The following is a 22,783-nucleotide window of genomic DNA, read 5'->3' on the forward strand; positions in this document are numbered from 1 at the left end:
ATGCTGGGAGTTGTAGGACTTTCTTCTGTCTAAACATGCATAGGATTGCTCCCTTAATAAGTAACCATTATCTCAACAATTAGTCAGCCTACAGGGATATCCTAAGCAATTCTAATGATGGATTTTAGAGATCTAATACAACTCCTTTGTAAAAACCCATTGTGCAGCTAGGGCCTGGTACCAAAGTCCAGCGCCCCAAATGGCAGATGATGGGAGCAAGAAACAGCCCAGCATCTGCAGTATTCTTTGTCATTTAAAAAAATAAATAGTTGGGGCAGCTGGCTGGGCATGTACATGGTTGCAGTTGCTCATTTTACTGCATTTTACTTTTACATTATATCCTCCTTTACTGCAACAAAATGGTGCTTGTTCCCAAATCAGTATGTTTAGCATCAGGGCAGCAGAAGAAAACTCCATTTTATTCCTGCAGTCATGATGGTGCTGATTTAAGTGACCTAAAATGTGAAACTGTTCATGCTCAGAGTATGTTTTCTTTTATCAGGGTTAGCAGTTTGGTTTTGGTTTTGCTCTAACATATCAGTAATGTAGAAGTGGAGGAGGAGGTGCAGGGAATGCTGATCAAATTTGCAGATGATACAAAATTGGGCGGGATAGCTAATACTTTGGAAGACAGAAACAAAATTCAAAGTGACCTGGATAGACTGGAGCGCTGGGCAGAAAACAACAGAATGACATTTAATAGGGATCAATGCCAAGTTCTGCACCTAGGAAAAAGAAACCAAATACACAGGTACAAGATGGGGGATACGTGGCTCAACAACACTACAAGCGAGAAGGATCTTGGAATTGTTGTCGATCACAAGCTGAATATGAGCCAACAATGTGATGTGGCTGCAAAACAGGCAAATGCTCTTTTGGGCTGCATTCATAGAAGCATAGCTTCCAAATCCTGGGAAGTACTAGTTCCCCTCTATCAGCACTGGTTAGGCCTCATCTGGACTACTGTGTCCAGTTCTGGGCATCGCACTTTAAGAAGGATGCAGACAAGCTGGAGAGGGGTCAGAGGAGGGCAACAAAGATGATCCAGGGACTGGAAACAAAGCCCTATGAGGAGAGACTGAAAGAACTGGGCATGTTTAGCCTTGAGAAGAGAAGACTGAGGGGAGATATGATAGCACTCTTCAAGTACTTGAAAGGTTGTCACAGAGAGGAAGGCCAGGATCTCTTCTCCATCATCCCAGAGTGCAGGACACGGAATAATGGGCTGAAGTTACAGGAAGCCAGATTCCAGCTAAACATCCAGAAATACTTCCTGACTGTTAGTCAGAGCAATACAGCAGTGGAACCAATGACCTAGGGAGGTGGTGGGCTCTCCCACACTGGAGGCATTCAAGACAAGGCTGGACAGCCATCTGTCAGGGATGCTCTGACCTGGATTCCTGCATTGAGCAGGGGGTTGGTCTCGATGGCCTTGTAGGCCCCTTCCAACCCTACTATTCTATGATTCTATGATGTGGTCATAAAGCATGGAATGGCAATGGGGTGAGGGGCGGGAGGGAGAAGAGAAGTGTTACTTGTCCGCTTCACAACTGAAAAGCAGAAAAGGCCCCCCCAATAAAACCATTCAGTCCAGAGTCTAAAATTATCTGGTTGCACCACTGGCACAAACACACTAAAATACTGTTACAGTATTCAAGTATAATTTAAGCAAAGGACACCATCAAAATACCTCATTCATGCATATGAGCTAGTGGAGACAGAGGTTAGAAGTAAGAATTGGGCTGTGATAAACTATGACAGAGGAAGGAACAAATGTATATCTAACCATGTATGCTGCCTGCAACAGCTTTCCATACAGCCAGCAGGAATGCTGCCCAGGTTGGTTTTAAAACTCACCAGAGATCATAAAGTTGGTATTTTTGAGGGAGTACCCCTCCCTCCCTGACTCTCTCTCTCTCTCTATGTCTCTGTCTCTCACTGTCTCTCTCTCTCTCTCTCTCTCACACACACACACACACACACTTTTCTGAGGAAAAATGTAAATCGCACAAATGCACACTGAATGGGTGGGTTCACACATCATGCTAAGACACTCTGCGAATAAGCCTCCATGGATTGGTTGTTCACTTGCTAACCTGATGGACAATTGGGCTTGCCATGGCTTGTTTTCCCCTAGATTTCCCCTTGGTCCTCCCCGAGCTCCAGCATGTGTCCCAGGCACCTTTGCGGCAGAACTCCCAGTTTCCTCAGTCCCTACCTTGGTATTTGCTACTCTGGCCAGCCAGCCCTGTAGCCATTCCCGACAACCCACGACAAAGTCACCCTCCCAGGTTCAGACAACACAACAAGCTACCATGGGTATCAACAACCCTAAAACAAGCCATGGGTTCTCAGGGTGGCTTGTTCATGAAAAATAAAGTACCCTGCAGAAACTGTGCCAGGTTTGCACAACAGGACAACCTACCATGGGTGATCAGCCATTGTGAGTTGTCATGTTGGGTGAACCAGGTTGAGCAACTGTCCCACAGATATTGGTGAAAACCCTTTTAAAACAATTTTATCCAGTTTGATAAGTCCCCCTCCACCGATTTTTTAAAAGATCTTCCAGATTCATATGTTGAGCACCCACATGCAGCCCAACCCTATGCATATATACTCAGAAATAAGTTCCACTGATTTCAACAGGACTTACTCCAAAGTAAGTGTGCAGATGATTAAAGCTGTAACATACAACTTGGTACTACATATACACATATAAAAGAATCCACACAAAAAAAAATAAGCATTGAGGGTATTGTATGCCTCCATCAAAGTGAAAATGTTGATAGGCTGGAGCGCCGGGCAGAAAACAACAGAATGACATTTAATAGGGATCAATGCCAAGTTCTGCACCTAGGAAAAAGAAACCAAACGCACAGGTACAAGATGGGGGATACTTGGCTCAACAACACTACAAGCGAAAAGGATCTTGGGATTGTTGTAGATCACAAGCTGAATATGAGCCAACAATGTGATATCGCTGCAAAAAAAGCAAATGCTCTTTTGGGCTGCATTCATAGAAGCATAGCTTCCAAATCCTGGGAAGTACTAGTTCCCCTCTATCAGCACTGGTTAGGCCTCATCTGGACTACTGTGTCCAGTTCTGGACATCGCACTTTAAGAAGGATGCAGACAAACCGGAGAGGGTTCAGAGGAGGGCAACAAAGATGATCGGGGGACTGGAAACAAAGCCCTATAAGGAGAGACTGAAAGAACTGGGCATGTTTAGCCTTGAGAAGAGAAGACTGAGAGAGAATAGCGCTCTTCAAGTACTTGAAAGGTTGTCACAGAGAGGAAGGCCAGGATCTCTTCTCCATCATCCCAGAGTGCAGGACACAGAATAATGGGCTCAAGTTGCAGGAAGCCAGATTCCAGCTGAACATCAGGAAAAACTTCCTGACTGTTAGAGCAATACGACAATGGAAACAATTACCTAGGGTGGTAGTGGGCTCTCCCACACTGGAGGCATTCAAGATGAAGCTGGACAGCCACTTGTCAGGGATGCTTTGACTTGGCCTACTCCATTGAGCAGGGGGTTGGACTCGATGGTCTTGTAGGCTCCTTCCAACCATACTATTCTATGATCCTATGTTTAGATTGCAGATTTCTCCCATTAGCTATTTTTATCTGCACCATATTGTCTTTTGGAAAAAGTGCAGTAAAAGAAACCAAAATGATCAAGGGACTGGAGCAACTTCCCTGGGGAAAGGGAAACATACATTGTTGTTGTTGTTCAGTCGTTAAGTCGTGTCCGACTCTTCATGACCCCATGGACCATAGCACGCCAGGCCTTCCTGTCCTCCGCTCTCTCCCGGAGTGTGCTCAAATTCATATTCATTGCATCGGTGATGCAATCTAGCCATCTCATCCTCTGCCGTCCCCTTCTCCTTTTGCCATCAATCTTTCCCAGCATCAGGGTCTTTTCCAGGGAGTTTTCTCTTCGCATTAGGTGGCCAAAATATTTCAGCTTCAGCTTCAGTATCTGTCCTTCCAATGAGCACTCAGGGTTGATTTCCTTTAGGATTGACTGATTGGACTTCCTTGCAGTCCAGGGGACTTGTCAGAGTCTTCTCCAGCACCACAGTTCAAAAGCATCGATTCTTTGGCGCTCAGCCTTCCTGATAGTCCAGCTCTCACAGCCATACGTTGCTACTGGGAAAACCACAGCTTTGATTATACAAACCTTTGTCGGCAAGGTGATGTCTCTGCTTCTTACTATGCTGTCTAGGTTTGCCATAGCTTTCCTCCCAAGGCGCAAGCATCTTTTAATTTCATGGCTACAGTCACCGTCTGCGGTGATCTTGGAGCCCAAGAAAATAAAATGTGTCACTGCTTCCATTTCTTCCCCTTCTATATGCCAGGAAGTGATGGGGCCAGATGCCATGATCTTCGTTTTTTTAATGTTGAGTTTCAAACCAGCTTTTGCACTCTCCACTTTCACCCTCAACAAGAGGCTCTTTGGATCCTCTTCGCTTTCTGCCATTAGGGTGGTATCATCTGCGTATCTGAGGTTGTTGATAATTCTCCCAGCAATCTTAATTCCAACCTGTGATTCATCCAACCCGGCATTTCTCATGATGTACTCTGCATATTAGTTAAATAAGCAGGGCGACAATATACAGCCTTGTCGTACTCCTTTCCCAATTTTGAACCAATCGGTTGTTCCATGTCCGGTTCTTACTGTTGCTTCTTGACCCTCGTACAGGTTTCTCAGGAGACAGGTAAGGTGGTCTGGTACTCCCATCTCTTTCAGAATTTGCCACAGTTTGTTGTGATCCACACAATCAAAGGCTTTAGCGTAGTCAATGAAGCAGAAATGAATTCTCTTGCTTTCTCCGTGATCCAGCGAATGTTGGCGATTTGATCTCTAATTCCTCTGCCTCTTCGAAACCCAGCTTGTACTTCCAGTAGTTCTCGGTTCACATACTGCTGAAGCCTAGCTTGTAGGATTTTGAGCATCACCTTGCTGGCATGTGAAATGAGCGCAATTGTATGGTAGTTTGAACACTTTTTGGCATTTCCCTTCTTTGGAATTGGAATGTCAACTGTCCTTTTCCAGTCTTGTGGCCACTGTTGAGTGTTCCAAATTTGTTGGCATATTGAGTGCAGCACTTTAACAGCATCATCTTTTAGGATGTTAAATAGCTCAGCTGGAATACTGTCATCTCCACTAGCTTTGTTGTTAGTAATGCTTCCTAAGGCCCACTTGACTTCACTCTCCAGGATGTCTGGCTCAAGTTTAGTGACCGCACTATCATGGCTATCAGGGACATTAAGATCTTTCCTATATAGTTCTTCTGTGTATTCTTTCCACCTCTTATTAATCTCATCTGCTTCTGTTAGGTCCCTGCCTTCTTTGTCCTTTATCATGCCCATCTTTGCACAAAACATTCCCTTGATATCTCCGATTTTCTTGAAGAGATCTCTAGTCTTTCCCATTCTATTGTTTTCTTCGATTTGTTTGCATTGTTCATTTAAGAAGACCTTCTTGTCTCTCCTTGCTATTCTCTGGAAATCTGCATTCAGTTGGGTATATCTTCCCTTTTCTCCCTTGCTTTTCGCTTCCCTTCTTTCCTCAGCTACTTGTAAAGCCTCATCAGATAGCCACTTTGCTTTCTTGCATTTCTTTTTCTTTGGGATGGATTGAGTTGCTGCCTCCTGAACAATGTTACAGACCTCCGTCCATAGTTCTTCAGGCACTCTGTCTATCAGGCCTAATCCCTTAAATCTATTCCTCACCTCCACTGTATATTCATCAGGGATATGATTTAGGTCATACCTGAATGATTTAGTGGTTTTCCCTACGTTCTTCAGTTTAAGCCGAAATTTTGCAATAAGTTCATGATCTGAGCCACAGTCAGCTCCAGGTCTTGTTTTTACTGACTGTATAGAGCTTCTCCATCTTTGGCTGCAAAGTACATAACCAATCTGATTTCGATATTGACCATCTGGTGATGTCCATGTGTAGAGTCGCCTCTTGTGCTGTTGGAAAAGAGTGTTTGCTATGATCAGCGTGTTCTCTTGGCAAAACTCTATTAGCCTTTGTCCTGCTTCATTTTGTACACCAAGGCCATGCTTGCCTGTTATCCTGGTGATTTCTTGACTTCCTACTTTAGCATTCCAATCCCCTATGATGAAGAGGACACCTTTTTTTGGTGTTAGTTCTAGAAGGTCTTCATAGAACCGATCAACCTCAGCTTCTTTGGCATCAGTGGGTGGGGCACAGACTTGAATTACTGTGATGTTGAATGGTTTGCCTTGGATTCGTACTGAGATCATTCTATCGTTTTTGAGATTGTACCCCAGTACTGCTTTTCCCACCGTTTTGTTGACTATGAGCGCTACTCCATTTCTTCTAAGGGATTCTTGCCCACAGTAGTAGATATAATGGTCACCTGAATTAATTTCACCCATGCTTGTCCATTGTAGTTCGCTGATTCCCAAGATGTCGATGTTCAATCTTGCCATCTCATGTTTGACCACCTCCACCTTACCTTGATTCGTTGATCTGACATTCCAGGTTCCTAAACAATATTGTTCTTTACAGCACTGGACTTTCTTTTCACCACCAGACACATCCACAGCTGAGTGTCCTTTCGGCTTTGGCCCAGCCACTTCACTCTTTCTGGTGCTACTTGGAAATTCCCTCTGCTCTTCCCCAGTAGTATATTGGACACCTTCCGACCTGAGGGGCTCATCTTGCGTCATCATCTCTTTTAGCCTTGTGATAAAACCATGGGGTTTTCTTGGCAGGAATACTGGAGTGGGTTGCCATTTCCTTCTCCAGTGGACCACATTTTGTCAGAACTCTCTGCCATGACCTGTCCGTCTTGGGTGGCCCTGCACAGCATAGCTTATGGCTTCACTGAGTTACGCAAGCCCCTTCACCACAACAAGGCAGTGATCCATGAAGGGATCATGACCAATCATAAGCATGCAAAAAAGCCTCAAGTAGAAATGCTCACAATCTTGGGAAAGTGGAGAAAAAGGTTCTCTCTCAACACCAGGAAGGTGCGGCTGGATGAGGAAGAGGCAGGCAACAAATTTTCTCCCACTCAGGGCCGAATATGTCTCATCCTCAGTTAATGTGGGGACAGTCACATAGGCGCCTCTTGCATTATTATAGTGTCCTGCACAATCATAAGCTCCATTGCACTTCTCTGTAGCCACCGTTAACCCAAGGACAAGGGCCTGGCAAACTGGCAAACCGCACTCCAAATGCAGGAGTGCCTCAAGTGTGGCTTGACTTGATGATTTAATTACATTTTTAACTTTTATACAGTTGTATTTATATTTCTATTTATAGGTTTTAATTGTAGCAGTTTTAACGCTGTAAGGCCGCCTTGAGTCCCAGTATTTGGAAAAAGGCGGGATAAAATAAATGTAATAATAATAATAATTGACTAAGGAACAAAACATTCCTAAACAGCAGAAGGTGGGCTGGGGGTGGTCCCTGTTTAATCCCTATTCTTCATCGAGCCACAGAACTGTAACTGATATTGACATATTATATATAAAGAAGTAGTGATTTCTATGCTACTAAGTACCCTTTTCAGGCAAGATGCTGAGGCACAGCACCCACAGTAGCAATGGAGGTCTGTCTTGGAGGGCCTTTCTCCCCAGATTCAATTTACAGCACGTCCAAGGCTGAGAAAATGTGGCCTTCCTGCCACGGAAGCACAAGCGCAAGGGAAGCTGTCAGGACGGGCCTGATAATCTGGGAGAGTTTCAATGCAAACACTCCCCAGGGCCAGGATGGGTAAAGTGGATGTTTGCAATGGAAAAGATTGGGCACATTGCCTGTATTAGCAATTACAGAGCTGTCTGGCTTACACCATAAACAGGCACAGCCCTGGAGAGAGAAAACCACAGGACGCCCCAGCTCCATCAGAATTTAACCGCCTGGTGGCACAATGGAGCCAGGGGATATTGCCAGCACATACGGCAAGCTACCAGCAGCAGGAGCATGGGAATGGAGAAAAAACAACCTCTCAGCTCCTAACTGAGCTGGAGAGTTCAAGCCTAGATTCAGAGACAGAAAAATTAAGTCAGCTTTGTAGTGTTTATTAAATTCCTTTTAATTATGAGAGTGGGCTAACTGAACAACTGAAGGCAGCTTAATTAAAATCACGGTCGACTGATTGTATCTTCATGCCATGAGTGAACTGGAACATTTCAAAAGAGGAGAAAAAGACACTGATACCTATAATGTGGTAAAGTATTCATATGTATTTATTTTAAAGAGAACAGGTGGGAATGTGGATTTGCTCTGCCGTCATCTGGCAGAGATAACTGGCTTTGTTAACAACACTAACAACACTGCCACCTAGTGTTGTTATGTAAACAGAACGTCCTTTTTGATGTGTTCTCATTCAAGCATTATTGTGTGAAGACAAGTCATTTCACAGGCTTTCTTCACACGGAGCTTTTATCCTGCTATTGAGATGGCTCTCTCATGGAAGTTTGTGGGCTCTTTAGATAACGCCGTGACCCTCCAGGGCATCTCCTGCACTAAATGCCCTCTGTTCCATCTTTAAATAGATCGCAGATAATGTGCTATCAAATTACCCCGTTGTGTTCCACTTCAGTTCCCTCTGTGAAAAGAGTTAAAGCGGTAAGAAGAGGAGCGAGATCAATGAAAGATAATGGGAGACTCAGATAGGGGAGAAGGAGAGGGAAGGGGGGGGAAGGAAGTGGGTGAAAAAGGGAGTTGTTGTGATCCTGCATTTAAAATGGAATCAGAAAGCCCCGTTTTAAAAGCAGGATTTTAGGCTAGTGTAGAGATGCCCATACATGGTTTATTTACAGAGTTGTTTTTTTGTTTTAGGTGCTTCTAGACCACCCTTCAAAACACTGTCTCAGGGCAGCTTTACACTGTAACTAAAATATATAACCAGTGCTAAACATTTAATGCATAAAACAACAATAATAAAATCTAAAACAGTGGATGGGAAGAGCAGCACAAAAATTCAGTTATCAGAAATAAAATTTACAATTAAAATGCCTGGGAGGATAAAAAGATCTTAGAATGGCGCCAAAATTACATCTAAGTAGGCAGCAGGCAAGCCTTCCACCACTGAGAAGGCCCAGTTAGCAATGTTGCAGGTGTACTGTGCACTAACTTCCATTTCTGAACTGAAACGTTTTCAAAAGCAGCCCCTGTACAATGCATTACAGTAGTGTACTCTGAAAGTTCCCAGAGCATCATGCTCAAAGTATGCTGCGTTCTTCTGCAGTTAGCCCAGCAAAACCCTGAAGAAATGCAGCAGGAATCACACCTGTGCTGAGGTAAGGATGGAGCCAAGGGACTAACTCCGTTGTTCCCTCTATCTCTGAAATTAAAGGAACCTTGAGCAGAGTACAAAGCATGGCAAAGCAATCCAACTGCCAGGTTTTAAAAAGCAACTATGTATCCTCTTAATACTACTCCATCCATTCCATGCCAATTTCCTAGTGTGACTTATTTTTTACCTCACACTGGGACAGAAATATTAAAGGGTGGGTAAAGCCGCAGTAGTTGAAGGCCTGCAGACGTGGTTTCTACATCAATGTCAATTCAACAGGTGGCTGGACTCACCCCTCTGCCCTGTAGCGCCTACAGGAGGGTTATGCTGCTGGTAAAAGCAGCAACTAGAGATGAGATCTGAGGCCAAGTGAGTGTTTGCCGGCCCCAGCAGGTGTGCCTCAGAGCTGCCATTTCCTTCCTTCACATCAGGAGCAGGAAGGAAAGCAGGTAAAGCCTGAAAGAAGAGAGAAAGATGATGCAGAGCCATCAGCCCCACATTGGAGCTGACCCAACAGCCTGAGACAGTTGACAGGATCGGATCGTGATTTTAAGAGGATTTCCATGACAGATAGCAAAGACAGAGGCTGGGACTTGTATTGCAAATCAGGGGGCACGCCCCTCATGCAGCCAAGTCTCCAGCCACAGATGAGTCTTTTTGGCTCTTGCTCCGGATACTTTGCACAATAAAACTGAAAAATATTGCAGAAGGATATTTTCATTTTGCATGTTTTGCCTTCCCCTCAAGAGGATGCAGAAGCAACAGCAAACTGCAAAGAGATCCAGGAGGAGGAGAGCTAAGGGTGGCCAACAGAATGGGGAACAGGGAGGGGTCATTCTCCCCATTCTTTTCCCTTAGAAAGCCAAGAGATGAAGACAGAGGATGTGAGAACCATACAGCAAATGTGTACAATGCACCCCAGAAAGAAAAGAGATGCTGTGTGCTGGTCTTGGGGCAGGAAGGGCACCATTTCAGCCTACTGGAGCCATGGATCTTGAACTGTCCTAAGACCAGTTTCCACTGAAATATTAGAACAGCAAAAAACTAACATTTGTCAGACTAGCTTCCTTGCTTACAGGTGTAATCATCACATACATTGGCATCATTTAATGTGTGCAACAAATGATTTTCCACGGCATGAACTTGTACATTCCTATTTACTCCTTTTCTGTGGAGGACACTGAGCTGTGTTATCCAGAGGTATTCAGCTATTAGGTATTCAGGATAGCTTATGTTTTTGTCATCCATTTCATGGAAGGAAATGGAGAAGGCTCAGGAGCACACCATTGAAAATGGCTGCGAAAGCTACTACGGGATTTTTTTCTTCTCTCTGCTGGTAACTAATGGTTACTCTTAGTATTCTATATCACTCATTTTTCAGATTGCTTCTGCGGCCTTTATTCCATATTCCTCCTGAACAGGTAGCTCAGCCTAAACTAGGTGGCCATTTCTTTAAGAAAACTAAAAGCTACATTGCAATACTTGTACATGATCTGCAAATAGTCTTTTAATGAGTGCTCTGAGAAAGCATGCTAATCCATTCTTCTACAAACTTTTAAGACGTTAAATTCTGGTTAGAAGAAAAGGGACAGGGTGGCTGCCCGGACAAGGCTTTAGTACTGAAGACTCGACTGTCATGAGAGCAGGCACGTTCCATGGCATAGGCTGCCATGACAACATTCACCACAGCCAGCTAAACTGGGCTGTCATCTCAGTGTCCCTTCTCTTCTCTCCAGGATTCTCTTACCTGGACATCCATCCAGTGTGGGCTCAGCCTGGGTGGCATTCTGGATTTCCCACAGGCCCAACTCCTGCCACCACCCAATCTCACATGCCCACCTCCACTTTAGGGCAGTCAGTCAGTTGCATTCCACAACACTCCTTCCTTGTCCATCTGGGCCAGAGTTGTGGTCAGCTGACACTGAGTTAGATCAACACTGGGGCAACCTAGGACTAGGACACTCCAAGGGTGTAGATCCCCAATGGAGAGGGTAAACCCATACACCTTTCTAAATACTCCTCCTCCAGGATGGCTAATATTACAACAATGTTTTTCAATGTTTTAGTTGTTTCCTTACCATTAGTACTCGGTACACAACGTTCTTTGCACTGAGAAGATAACAGAGGGGTTGCTGTGCTTCTTAACCTAGAGAAATCACATTAACTGATGTGATATAGGTCATACTACAGTGACCTTTTTAGATTTGCAGTTACAGCTTCTATAATCAGGCTCATTATTAAAAATCTTACTTTGTTTTGATAATTAAAGTGATATACATAATAACGTTCACTAGAAAAAGAAGGAGCAATTTTCAGTATTCACAGAGGATGGTATTTCTGGTTCCAGTGGGAATAATCTTTCAGGAGAGCCTGAATCCAGGGAGGAGCTTCCACATGGGTATCCCCAGCCTGATAAGGAACCGAGCAAACAAATGGGTGTTGTTGGCACATATTTCCTAGCCTTTTTCAGCAGCTCGGGCTGCCCATCAGTAGCCCCATCAGATAATCAGCCATTTGGGAGAGAGAGCAGGGAGCTGGACTTGGTCCTCTCGGTTCCTCCCCCCAACCTGCAAAAAGCCATTCAGAGCTGTTTCCAATTATCTAATAGTGGCAGCTGTTACATGCACATGCAGCTGGAACAGGATGACAGTTTCCACTCAAAAATCGGATATTACAGATTATCTATATGAGAATACATTAGTGTAACACCTATTACTAGAGATCTACCAACCCTTTCCCTGCAGCAGAGGAGGGGTGGGTCTGTCTATGCTTTCATGTAATGGGATGGGGTTCTTATTGGAAGGAGGGAGGCTAAGTGCGTGGGTGAATGAGAGGGAGGGAGGCAGGTTGGAAGACCCCACTTGCTATGGCGGGGGGAGGCTCGCTTTAATGTAGTGGGAAGAGGTCGTATTATTGGAATGCTCATTGAAGGGAAGCTGATTCGGGACATAACTGGAAAGATGAGAGAGGAAGAGGGAAGAAAAGAAGGAAGGAAATATTCCCTGACACTTGCTCCAGTCACAAGAGAAGTGACCAAACATATTTTCATCCAATCATTCTCTGACTACTAGTGCCTGTGGCGACATGGGCTTCACACTAGTATCAAAAGATTGAGGATTTGGGTAATTAATACAGAAATAACATTTTAGGACTGCAACATTTAAATAGGTTAATTGGCTAGAGGAATCATTTTTGTGAAATAAAAAATGGACCAATTAAAAAAACTCTGATAAAAGAAAAGGTGCCCCAATTAATCAGACTGCAGATTTTTAAAATAAAAACTGCAGGTGGCAAGCGCCATCTCAAAGGAGGCATCCCCCGTTCTTCTCTTACAAAACGGGGAATGCCTCTACCCGCAACATCACACGAATCCATAATTTGAAATCAAATTTTGTTTCTTCCTTCAGAATAATTTTTCTCACGTGCAAATTTATGCAGATTTTAATCAACTAATTGGTCAACTGACCAAAACATACAATTTATAGACTAAAATTTCTGTAATCCAGAGACGCTCCAAAAAAGTTAAGATTTAGGAACTCACATGGGGATAGAAATGCGTAATTTTCCGTGCTGCTCAGGAGACCTAGGGTGCAGCCCTATGGGATGCACCCTGGCTCCCCTTAAGCCTCCACGTTCACAGGCTTATGAGCATCCAGTGCGGAGCAGGAGCCGCCTTGCACCTCCTGCTCCACATTCTAGCTAGACGGCGCCCACCCAGAGGAGGCTTGGGGAGAAGGAGGGAAGGAGGCTGGGGACATCTGGGGATGCCTTGTAGCCTCACGGCCAAAGTCTCCTCCCCTCCCAGCCCCGGGAAGGCCTCCTTTTCCCCATGTCCGTGCTTCATTTTGCAAGGAGGCGGGGAAGGGGGCGTGGACTGCAGTTTCCCGGCTCCGTCTACAAGCCCAGAGCCAGGAAATCTAAGAATCTTGTGTCCCCGCAGACACTGCTGGGATTGCTCTCTTAAAGCAGCATTTTCTGAGATCAGTTACACCTCAGACCCTTAATATATGCAATTAATTTTAGAATACCTCAGCTGTCTGATAAGGAGAGACTTACATTTCAAGATACATTTAGAGGTCGCGAAGAGCCAGTGTGGTATAGTGGTTAAGAGTGTTAGACTGGGACTTGGGAGATCTGGGTTCTAGTCCCCACTTGGCCATGAAACTCACTGGGTGACTTTGGGCCAGACACTGACTCTCAGCCTAACCTACCTCACAGGGTTGTTGTGAGGATAAAATGGAGAGGCAGAGGACCATGTAAATTACCTTGGCTTCCTTGCAAGAGGAAAAAGGCTGCATATAAATGTAATAATAAATAAACAAAAGTATGGTAATGGAGAAGGTCAGCTGAAATATACGAATTACATGAGGGTAAATAGACAACTATTTTACAACAAGGATTCCAAAACTCTGTATAATAGAGTTCTGTATTGAGAGATCACCTCCCTGCATACAATACATTTTCCCTTGTCCTCAGTGGTAGTAGGCTGGTCCAATAATCTTGTTTCAATAAACTATTTTAGCCAAATTGTTCTTTTCTTTACAGATTTCTTATGGTGTACCTTTTTTCAGCTAACAGTCCTTTGTATTGCCAACTTTTTTTTCCTGCCAAGCAGGATTAGTACTTTAAACAGAAACTTCTTAAGTTTCTTAAACTTATGAGATATTATATGTAAGTCTCCAATTCTTTCGTTTCTATATAGGAGGGAAATTTGCCAGTTTTCAAATTTTAGCTGTTCTGGGGTTGGGAGGAGGGACCAAGGGGCGGTATCCAACGCGGTGCAGCTGCTAACATAAATTGTGTTTCAGCAGCATAAACTACTCTAGCACCACACCAATAGCATCAACTGGCATGCCGATTTCCCCAGGAAACCAGTGCTCCGGCTAACTCTGTTGCTTTTGTACTAGAGAAGTTTATGCTGCTGAAACACAATTTATGTTAATGGTTTCACCATGTTGGATACTGCCCAAGGAACTAAATCCCCCTCCCAGTCCCTCTCCCAAATAACTGATTATCTGACGTTAAGTATTTGGCAAAAATATATTTCTTACCCTCATGGAATGTGCATATTTCATTACATACAACTTTTGTGGTATTCTGTTGCATTGTTTGCATATGCAGATCAAATGTTTTATGCTTAGTTTGTTAATGATGAAGATTCCTAAAGAAAAAAAAACAATCAATTGTATACTTTGGAGGAAATCTGGGAGTGAGGGTCCTGGATGGTAAGACTTTTAAGGGTAAGACTTTTAAGACCATTCTTATAAACAACCATCTACATGGTTGTCCATGAATCACTTCCAGGCAACAAGGCTGGACACTTCTGTAAACTGGAAGAAGAACTGGTCCTTTTTTCTCATCATGCTACTCATCGTCATCATCACCATCACCACCACCATTTCCTTGTGCACCAGTTTTACCTCCAAAAGGAAACACAAAACAGTTAACAACATCAGGCAAAAGCATCAGACACAATATCCAAAGACAAACAGTATGAAAAATTATCTGACAAAAATGCTACAGTAAACCTATAAACATTCAATTCAAGACTTTAAAAATAGCAATTTAGTTAATAAACACAAAATGCATGAACAATATATACACAAAGAAATAATAAAATACAACCCATATTTTATCCAAAAGCATCCCACTCAGATAGTCAATGTACTAATCCACTTGGCCATACCATTAAAGGAGGAGAATTATTATTATTATTATTATTATTATTATTATTATTATTATTATTTCCTGCCTTTTCCCCAATACTGGGACTCAAGGTGGCTATCTCTTGGCAGTAAGCAAGACAAAAACTAGGCACAACCAATTAATACAATAATAGTAAAGTAACAGTAAATATAAAGAGCCATCATACCCCCATAGCCCTCATGTCAAACTTGGCCTCTCATAATACAGGGGCAGAAAAAGGTGGGGCAACCCAAACTACTCTCCAGCCAAATGCACAAACCTTGCCTGTGCTGGTGGTTGTGACTTGCAGAGTGTGCTCACAAAGTGCCGATGACACACTCCCCCCATGTTGCGTGCCAGGCACAGCAGGGTTTCAGATGCTCATCAGGCTTGATGTTCCAGGCAGGTCTACCTGAGAATCATCTAGTCTGCTTGGGTGCAAAGAGAAAGTCGGGGGGGGGGAATGGTGCAGTCCCGTGCCCCACACCTTCGCTGCCACTGCTGCTGCTAGAGCTTATGGTGGGCAGCTTGAAGCACGTTCACAAGGCACCAGTCCCACACTTCCTCCAGGCTGGGGGTTCTACTAATGTGCCCTAAACCACTCATATAGGCATGTGAGGAGCAGATGAGTTACTAACATTTTTGTCAGCGTGTAACTATTGCAGACTTATTTCTAAGTCTCCTTAATGCTTTGTATTTTTCCTCATTTTGATTGTGTTTTAATGTTAATTTCTGCTGGTGCTGTTTAAATTTATCATAAGAAATCTCAGTGGTGATCTAAAAATGCAAATGAACTAAACTGGGCTACGTCTACTCAAAACTGATGGGGAAATCTATACAAAATTTGGAAAAGGTATGATATTCTACCATCTGATGGTTGAATGTATTTTGAATTGTACTGCCTAAAACTGGTAGCAATAATGGGAGAAACTGAATAGATGCATTGGCACATTGTTTGAAGCCAATAAAAAATACGGTTTCACATGTTAAATTGTCAACAGGATTAATTATTGATATGCCTGAAGATATTTCTGGGAGATTTACAGCGCAAACCTATAGGTGTCTACTCAGAGTAGGGTGGCCAGTCCCCTGTCTGACAGGCTGTCAGAGGACTGTCCTCTATTTGAGGATCAGTCCAGTCCAAGTCCAGGTTAAAGCCCTGAAGTTAACAGGAGACTGAGCAAGGTACAAAGGTCACCTAAGTCACAGTCTTCCACACTATGGCAAGATGTAGTGGATTTCTGCTTAAATTCTAATAATTCTTTTTAAATTGGCATCTATACATATAAATTAGCATAAGGAAATTTGATGCAAATTCGCATCTTCTTTTGCCCTCTTTTCTGGCAAGTCATGAGTGGCCACCCTAACTCAGAGGTAAGCCCCACTATATTCAGTGGGGCCTACTCCCAGGTAAATGTGTACAGGACTGTAATCTACACAGAATGGTGTGCAACCCTAATGAGATCTAATATGAATGTGTTACAATAATTCTTCCAAAACCTTAGTCTGTCTTAGTAAACTTTCACAGCCACAGTATGAGGCATCAGAACCGTGCAGGTTCTCAAGTAGAGTAGTATAAAACTTTTTTCTGATATATTCGTTCCTGTTCTGTTTCAAGCTCTATCGGAAGCAAAATCTATTGACTACTACTACAGCTCTTCAGGCCTAAATTAAGCTGCCAGCTTTTGAAGTCTTTCACCCTCTTTGCTTTAAGTCAACTGAGCTAAGAGCCTAGGGGCTGCTGAGGGCACAGGTCCAACCCTGTGATTTTGCTACATTGGGGGCTACAGTAAACCCCTACGCCAGTCCTCCAGTGCATGGTGATCATGGAAGCGGCCTCCCACTTCGCTTTGAGCTCAGACCACCCCTTTCCAGACCCAGCACCTCTTCCCTTGCTGTCACATTCTCTCACCCCACCTGACCACCCGCAACGTAACTAGGAGTGGGCGTCATGGATTCTCTCCCATGGTGCAGCTACGTCAATGGTGAAGGTGATAGACCAAGTGTGCCGTCACCACCACCCCCCGCAAACGGGGGGGCTGCTTGACAAACTGAAAGGGGACCACTGCAAGACAGGCAGATGACTGGAAGCTAAATATCTATTAGAAGACTGAGATACTTCACTGCAGACACAAGCTGGTGCCTGCACTGTAGAGTCTATAACGCTTCTTTTATAGCCACAGTTCTGATTCCAACTCCTACCAAAATTCTAGGCATGGACTGAACAGTTTATTTCCAGCCTGTATCAACTGAACACATTTTTTCACAAAATATGCATTTATGCATGCACTTTACCCTGAAATACCTATTTTGTATGCTTTTTATCATAAAATACATACATTTGTATGCATTTTGGTATGCTGTTCGAGCCAAGGACTGTACTGCAAAATTTGGAGAAATGTGATTTGTGCGTATGTCCAGGAAGTGCGAATCAGGTTGCTTTGCTTAAAAATGTGAACCAAATTAAATCCTCAAGCATCCCAACAAAGAACTCCTGAATGCACAGCATATTCCCTCCCTGATGGAGCGTGTCTGGGTTAGCCTCAAGGGTCACCGTGCCCAGTATCCCCACATCTGTGCTCTTTGCTGTAGTGGGGGCTGGGTTCCCTTCTTCAAACCACCTGCAGCTATGCCTTGGTCCAACCTATAGAGGCTGGTCTGCATGGGGCTGTGCAGCCTACCCCAACCTGATGCCCTCCAGAGATTTTGGAATGCAACTCCTGTCAGCCCCAACCAGCATGGCCAAAGGTTAGGAATGCTGGGAGTTGTAGTCTAAAACATTTGGAGGGCACCAGACTGGGGAAGGCTGAGCCAGTGAATAGGTGGTCCTGGCTTGTGACAGGGATTTTACTAAATTGTGTCCTGATCCTGTTGAACTTGATGATTCAGTTAGGGGAAGGGAGCATCCTAGCAGTATCCTCTTTTTTCTACTTAATGTATTAGTCTGCCTTCAGAATGAGATGGTTGCCAAAACATTCTGTATCCTTTGAAAGCCTAATCCTTACTCATTGCATAAAATATATGCAATAAGGAACGATATGCAAATATGCACAGCAACGATTACATGACGCATATCTAATACAACTGCTTCAAAACATTTAGGAAAGCAGGTGGCACAGTCCTGGGACAGCACTCTTTCAGGATTCTGGGGGGCGGGGATGTTCAATGCTTCCCCAAGTCAAAGATTCCAAGGATCTGGTAACCTATATAACAAGATGACAACTGGACTAGAAACCTTCTTCCCGAGAAGCTAGTTTTCCACATGCAGAGAATTCTGCCAGAGGAGGCCTCAAAAATATAATCACCGTATTTGCATGCTAAACTGGGACACTTCCATGGAGCCTTGTGCCTTGTCTGAGTTGCTGGCTTGAAGATGGCACAAATAGTTTCAAGTTGGAATTGGTTTAGTTTTAAGCGGGGGGGGGGGGCGGGGTCCTTTGGATATGTTATTCCTGACTGGGACATTGGGTGTCATCACATGATGCAGAAATCCTGCACCTGAACTGGGACTTTCCACCTCTGTTTCCTTCACAGGATCATACCACGCTTCATTCCCCGCTCCTCCCCCCCCCCATTTCCTCCCTTTATCCAGGAGTTCTATATGTTTCATTTATGCAGCCACAAAATGGCACTGTGGACTAGCCCTTCTTATCACATTCCCCCCCCCCATGGAAAAATTAGAAATGGATCTGTTTATTACTAGTTTATTTCCATTTCAAATTAACCTGCGAAATTGCTTGGGAAGGACAAGAGAGGTGCTGGAGGCTGACGACACCATATACAGGACTCGCAAACTTCCGTGAGTGACCAATCTCAGTCACAGGATAAAAGCCCCATGTGATGACACCCATTTTCTTGCATTTCACAGTGCCCTCATTAGGAGTCAAAGGATGTTATATTTTCTCTACTTCATTTCACACCAAGCATCGACACAGAAGCCTCTCTTTGAGGGTGGACCGTCCATGTACAGAACCACAATCCTCACTCCTGCTTAACAAGAAAAATGTGAGAAAATGAATATCTAGTACTTGCCCATGTCAACCTCTCCCTACTAATACATGAGACCTAAGATCACAGATGTGACTAGCATGCTTTAGGGCACTGCTTTCATACTCTCATTCCATGCTTCCAATTTCTGTTTCCAGTTTGACAGTCTTAATTACTAAAAATGGGCCTCTCTATATATTTTACATAATCTGGAACTTAACCATTGTCAAAGGATCTTTGCTGTCATTAGTGACTAGAAATTTTTCTTCAGCGTTTAGACTGCCAAACTCAAACTTTAGGGGCAGGGCAGCTCAAGGTATTTTGCCACCCTTGATGATGCCCCCACATTAAACTCAGTTTACTTCTAGGTAAACATACATAGAATTGGGCTTCAAAAGCCCACACATCACATTTCTGCTCCCTCCTCAAATGCATCTTCCATACACGCTATTTAGCATAAGCCTCCCTCCTTCTCCAGTTACCACAAGAAGATGCAAATCCCCTTTTCTTCCTGATATGCCTCCTAATCCAGGGGAGGTGTCAAGGTAGCAGGCAGTACCAGTGTGTTTCTGCCCTCCCTAGTTTCCATGAATTCCCAGGAAAGGTGGGCAAGATAGAAGCAACAAAGTGGAAGCTCATGCTCTCCCTCCCTAAACCTGGTGGCACTCAAAGCCCCCATCCCCAGTTCCACCTGTCCCTGCACATGAAGAGTGCCTTTCTCTCACCCACTCACAAGCCCTCCCCAAGCCTCTCTCCAGCACATAGAGATCACATGGAAAAGGATGAGAGAGGACCCGTCAGCTTTCTCCTCCAGCCCTTTTCTATCCAGCTGTACTTAACTGGAAATCTGTTTAATCCAGTGGGGTTTACCTCTCAGTAAAACATGCATATGGATCAAGACTAGTTAATGAGAAAATAAAATTAGTCTGTAAACCTGGTTATGCAGTTCAGAAGTTTGGGGGGCACTCTCTCTAACATGCACATACACAATTTTAAACAGCTGAAGGGATGCTGCTACTTGCAAAGCTCTCCTCTCACCCCTGTTCCTCAAACCTTGATGCCCAGCAAGGACAACAACAACAACAACAAAAAGTTGTACAGGCACAGGTGTGACTGCTTCTGAATGTTGCTTCTTTCAACCATTCCTCCTTCTCATTCAGTGAAAAGGCAAATAGTAAAAGATGTGGCCAGCTTCTTCCAAACTCCCCTCTCCACAAACAAACAGATTGGAAATAAGGAGTAAAAAACAGCCAAGACTCCATATTTCTCTCCATCACCCACCTGCAGTTCTACCCATACCATACCCAGTTCTAATCCATACATACATACCCTATCACCAGGTGGTTATGGGGGGAGGGGGAGTTTTTAAAAATATTTTGATAATGGCAACAGGTTATCCACTTGATTCCAAAAACAATTTAAGGCCAAAAGGTGGCTGGAGGAGCTACAGCTGGGTGTGGAGAAGGGAAAACAATGCACGTAACATACCATGAAGCAGACAAAACCACAACAGCAAAGCCAATCCAAAAGTAGAAGATACTGCAGCCAGGGATCATTACTTTTAAGGAGAATTTGGTGCAAATAGATAATACACATGTGTTTCTTCTACCCCCACTCCCATACACTCCATTTTCACCAAGGCAAATGCAGGAAGTGAAAGCAGCAGTACTGCATATATCTGACAATGCTCTTTGAAATGTGGTGTCCTAAGCAATATGGTGAAATGTGGTGTCTCCGACATCAGCCTTGTTGTGGGGAGGGACAGGGAGACAGCTTGAACTTATAGCCTGAACTTATGCTGAAAGGAACCGAGGCAGAAACCTGGGACTCTAGAAGTAATTATCTAAACTGGATGTGAGCTTAGGGAGCTGTGGGGAATTCATGATGTTACTCTTTGAGGCTCTGATGCAGGATTAATGATTATGCTGCCTACTTTAAGAGTCTGTTTGCTTCCAGAATACTCTGATCACGTATTTGTAACCAGATATTAAAGACTGAAAATCCAGTGCACACTTACCTGAAAGTTCCATTGAATTCAATGGAACTTACTTCTGAGTAAACATGCAAATGAGCTTCTTAGTGCCCAGGAAAGTGGGGTATGTCCTTTTGTAACATATGAAGTAAGATCATACGAAATGTAAGAAAGCCAATCAATCCTATCTGTAGGCATGAAGTAATTTGAGCATGATTGGATGGCAGCTCATTGCGCTTGCACGGGCACAAATTCTCAGCTACCAGCTTGCATTTGCGTCACTATACAGAAGAAGCACCAACCTTGTGACCTATGCAAGAAGCAGAGGTTGCCTAGCTGCATATGTGCAGCTAAACCTTGCAAGCTTCTGAATGGTTCTCAAGCGGAAGGAGGTGGGAGCATTGTCTGGTTGTGATGCAGGAGGATCAGAGCACCACTCTATCCGCAATGCCAAAACCAAACCTCCATCACTCCGTTCTACAGGGCTGCACCCCAAAAGCAAAACTAGTCCCAAACACGCAATCTATGGGAATGCATAGGGGGAACACCTAAAAAAAAAAAACCCAGCAAATATTTAAATCTTTCAAAACAGTATTTGGGATAGAAATCTTAAACTTAAAATATGAATACCATGAAGAAAAATCAGGGAAGACAAGCTGTTCCTTAAAAGATAGCTTGTCAAGATATCTTTTCCATATCCCTTTCCATGGGTTACTAAGATAGACAACTAATTTTCCAACTAGTAAATGTGGGGAAGTCCTATCACTTGATAAGGGCCCCAAACTTTACAACACATTCAGATGTGTGGCAAGAAAACAATTATACCACATTTTCATTAATACAGATGTCCAAGCAAAATGAAGGTAGGAACCCTTACAACTAAATAAGTTAGCCAGTGGCACTGGGCCAGAGACAAATACTTCAGTACCATGGACAGTTCTCAGGAAGAAGACAACTTCCATGGACCCCCAAAACCTCAGTTATACCTCAGGCTCTAATCCCTTGCTGGAGTGTGGTGAGTTTTACAAGGGAAGTCCTCTGGCCTGCAGCCTAGCACTATGTTCTCCCTCTACGAGCTTCAGCCTGGAGTATTGCCTGGCTTGGTGAGCCCTCAACCTTCAGTGTTGAGAGTGTTGGTCCCTTTGGGGAATCCAGCTGAGTGGTTGCTGTCTCCAGAGATCTGTGGCTCAAGAGGCTCCTGACTATGGTTTAGGAACCTCTGAGCTACACCTCACTGGGCAGAACTGCTGAACTTCTGGACTTGGCTGGCCCTTCACCCTCTGTGTCAGAGCCCTGCTCACTGCTCATGGCTGAAGTCATAACAGATACCACAGTTGATGTTATCAAAAGCTGCTGAGAGGTCCAGGAAGCCATAAGGTTCACTACCACCCATTCTCCTGGAGCAGGTTGTCCACCAGGGCAATCAAAATCATTTTCATGCCAAAACTGGGGCAGGAACAAGATTGTACTGGATCCAGATAATCAGTGTAATCCAGTAGCACCTACAGCATAACGTCTGAAAGGGGGAGATTAGAGGCCCAAAGATAGTTGGGATAACTACCCACGTCCAAGGGGGATTTCTTAAGGAGCAGCCACACTTCTGCCTCCTTCAAGGTGGCCAAGGAGGCATTTATCACCTCCTCATCCTAGATGGCCACCTTCTCCCACCCCCTCCGCCATTGGACATTATCAATCAGCCAATCTGGGTTAAGGAGACAAGTGATAGGTGCACCACTCCAAGCACTTCAGCCACAGCCTTGAGCTGCGGTACCTGAAACTCCTCCAAGCAAATGCAACCAGCTGATTCTTCGGTTACATCCTGTGGGTATATTGTGCTCCAAGTGCCATCTGAGTA

At 44.1% G+C, this 22,783-nt stretch overlaps 1 protein-coding gene across 7 annotated transcripts in view; it reads right to left on the minus strand.

Annotated features, from left to right (window-relative positions):
- Positions 1–22,783, minus strand: part of NRG2 (neuregulin 2) — a 209,885-nt gene that overhangs the window by 178,063 nt on the left and 9,039 nt on the right. Inside the window, exons 1-3 of one of the 7 annotated variants that reach the window (XM_084850845.1) lie at positions 14,336–22,783; positions 11,363–11,430; positions 1–8,594 (exon numbers count right to left, since the gene is read on the minus strand). The exon at positions 14,336–22,783 is cut by the window's right edge and continues 7,596 nt beyond it. The exons of 1 other annotated variant lie outside the window; for it this stretch is intronic. In XM_084850845.1, coding sequence (XP_084706971.1) covers positions 4,750–6,711 — 1,962 coding nt within the window. In that variant the 5' untranslated portion in view covers positions 6,712–8,594; positions 11,363–11,430; positions 14,336–22,783 and the 3' untranslated portion in view covers positions 1–4,749. 5 more of the 7 variants (XM_084850844.1, XM_084850842.1, XM_084850843.1 and 2 more) reach the window with 5 other exon arrangements.

The sequence above is a fragment of the Heloderma suspectum genome, chromosome 4 (genome assembly GCF_057233095.1).
Source record: "Heloderma suspectum isolate Gila_16-S chromosome 4, 16-S_ref, whole genome shotgun sequence".
Classification (NCBI taxonomy): Eukaryota; Metazoa; Chordata; class Lepidosauria; order Squamata; family Helodermatidae; genus Heloderma; species Heloderma suspectum.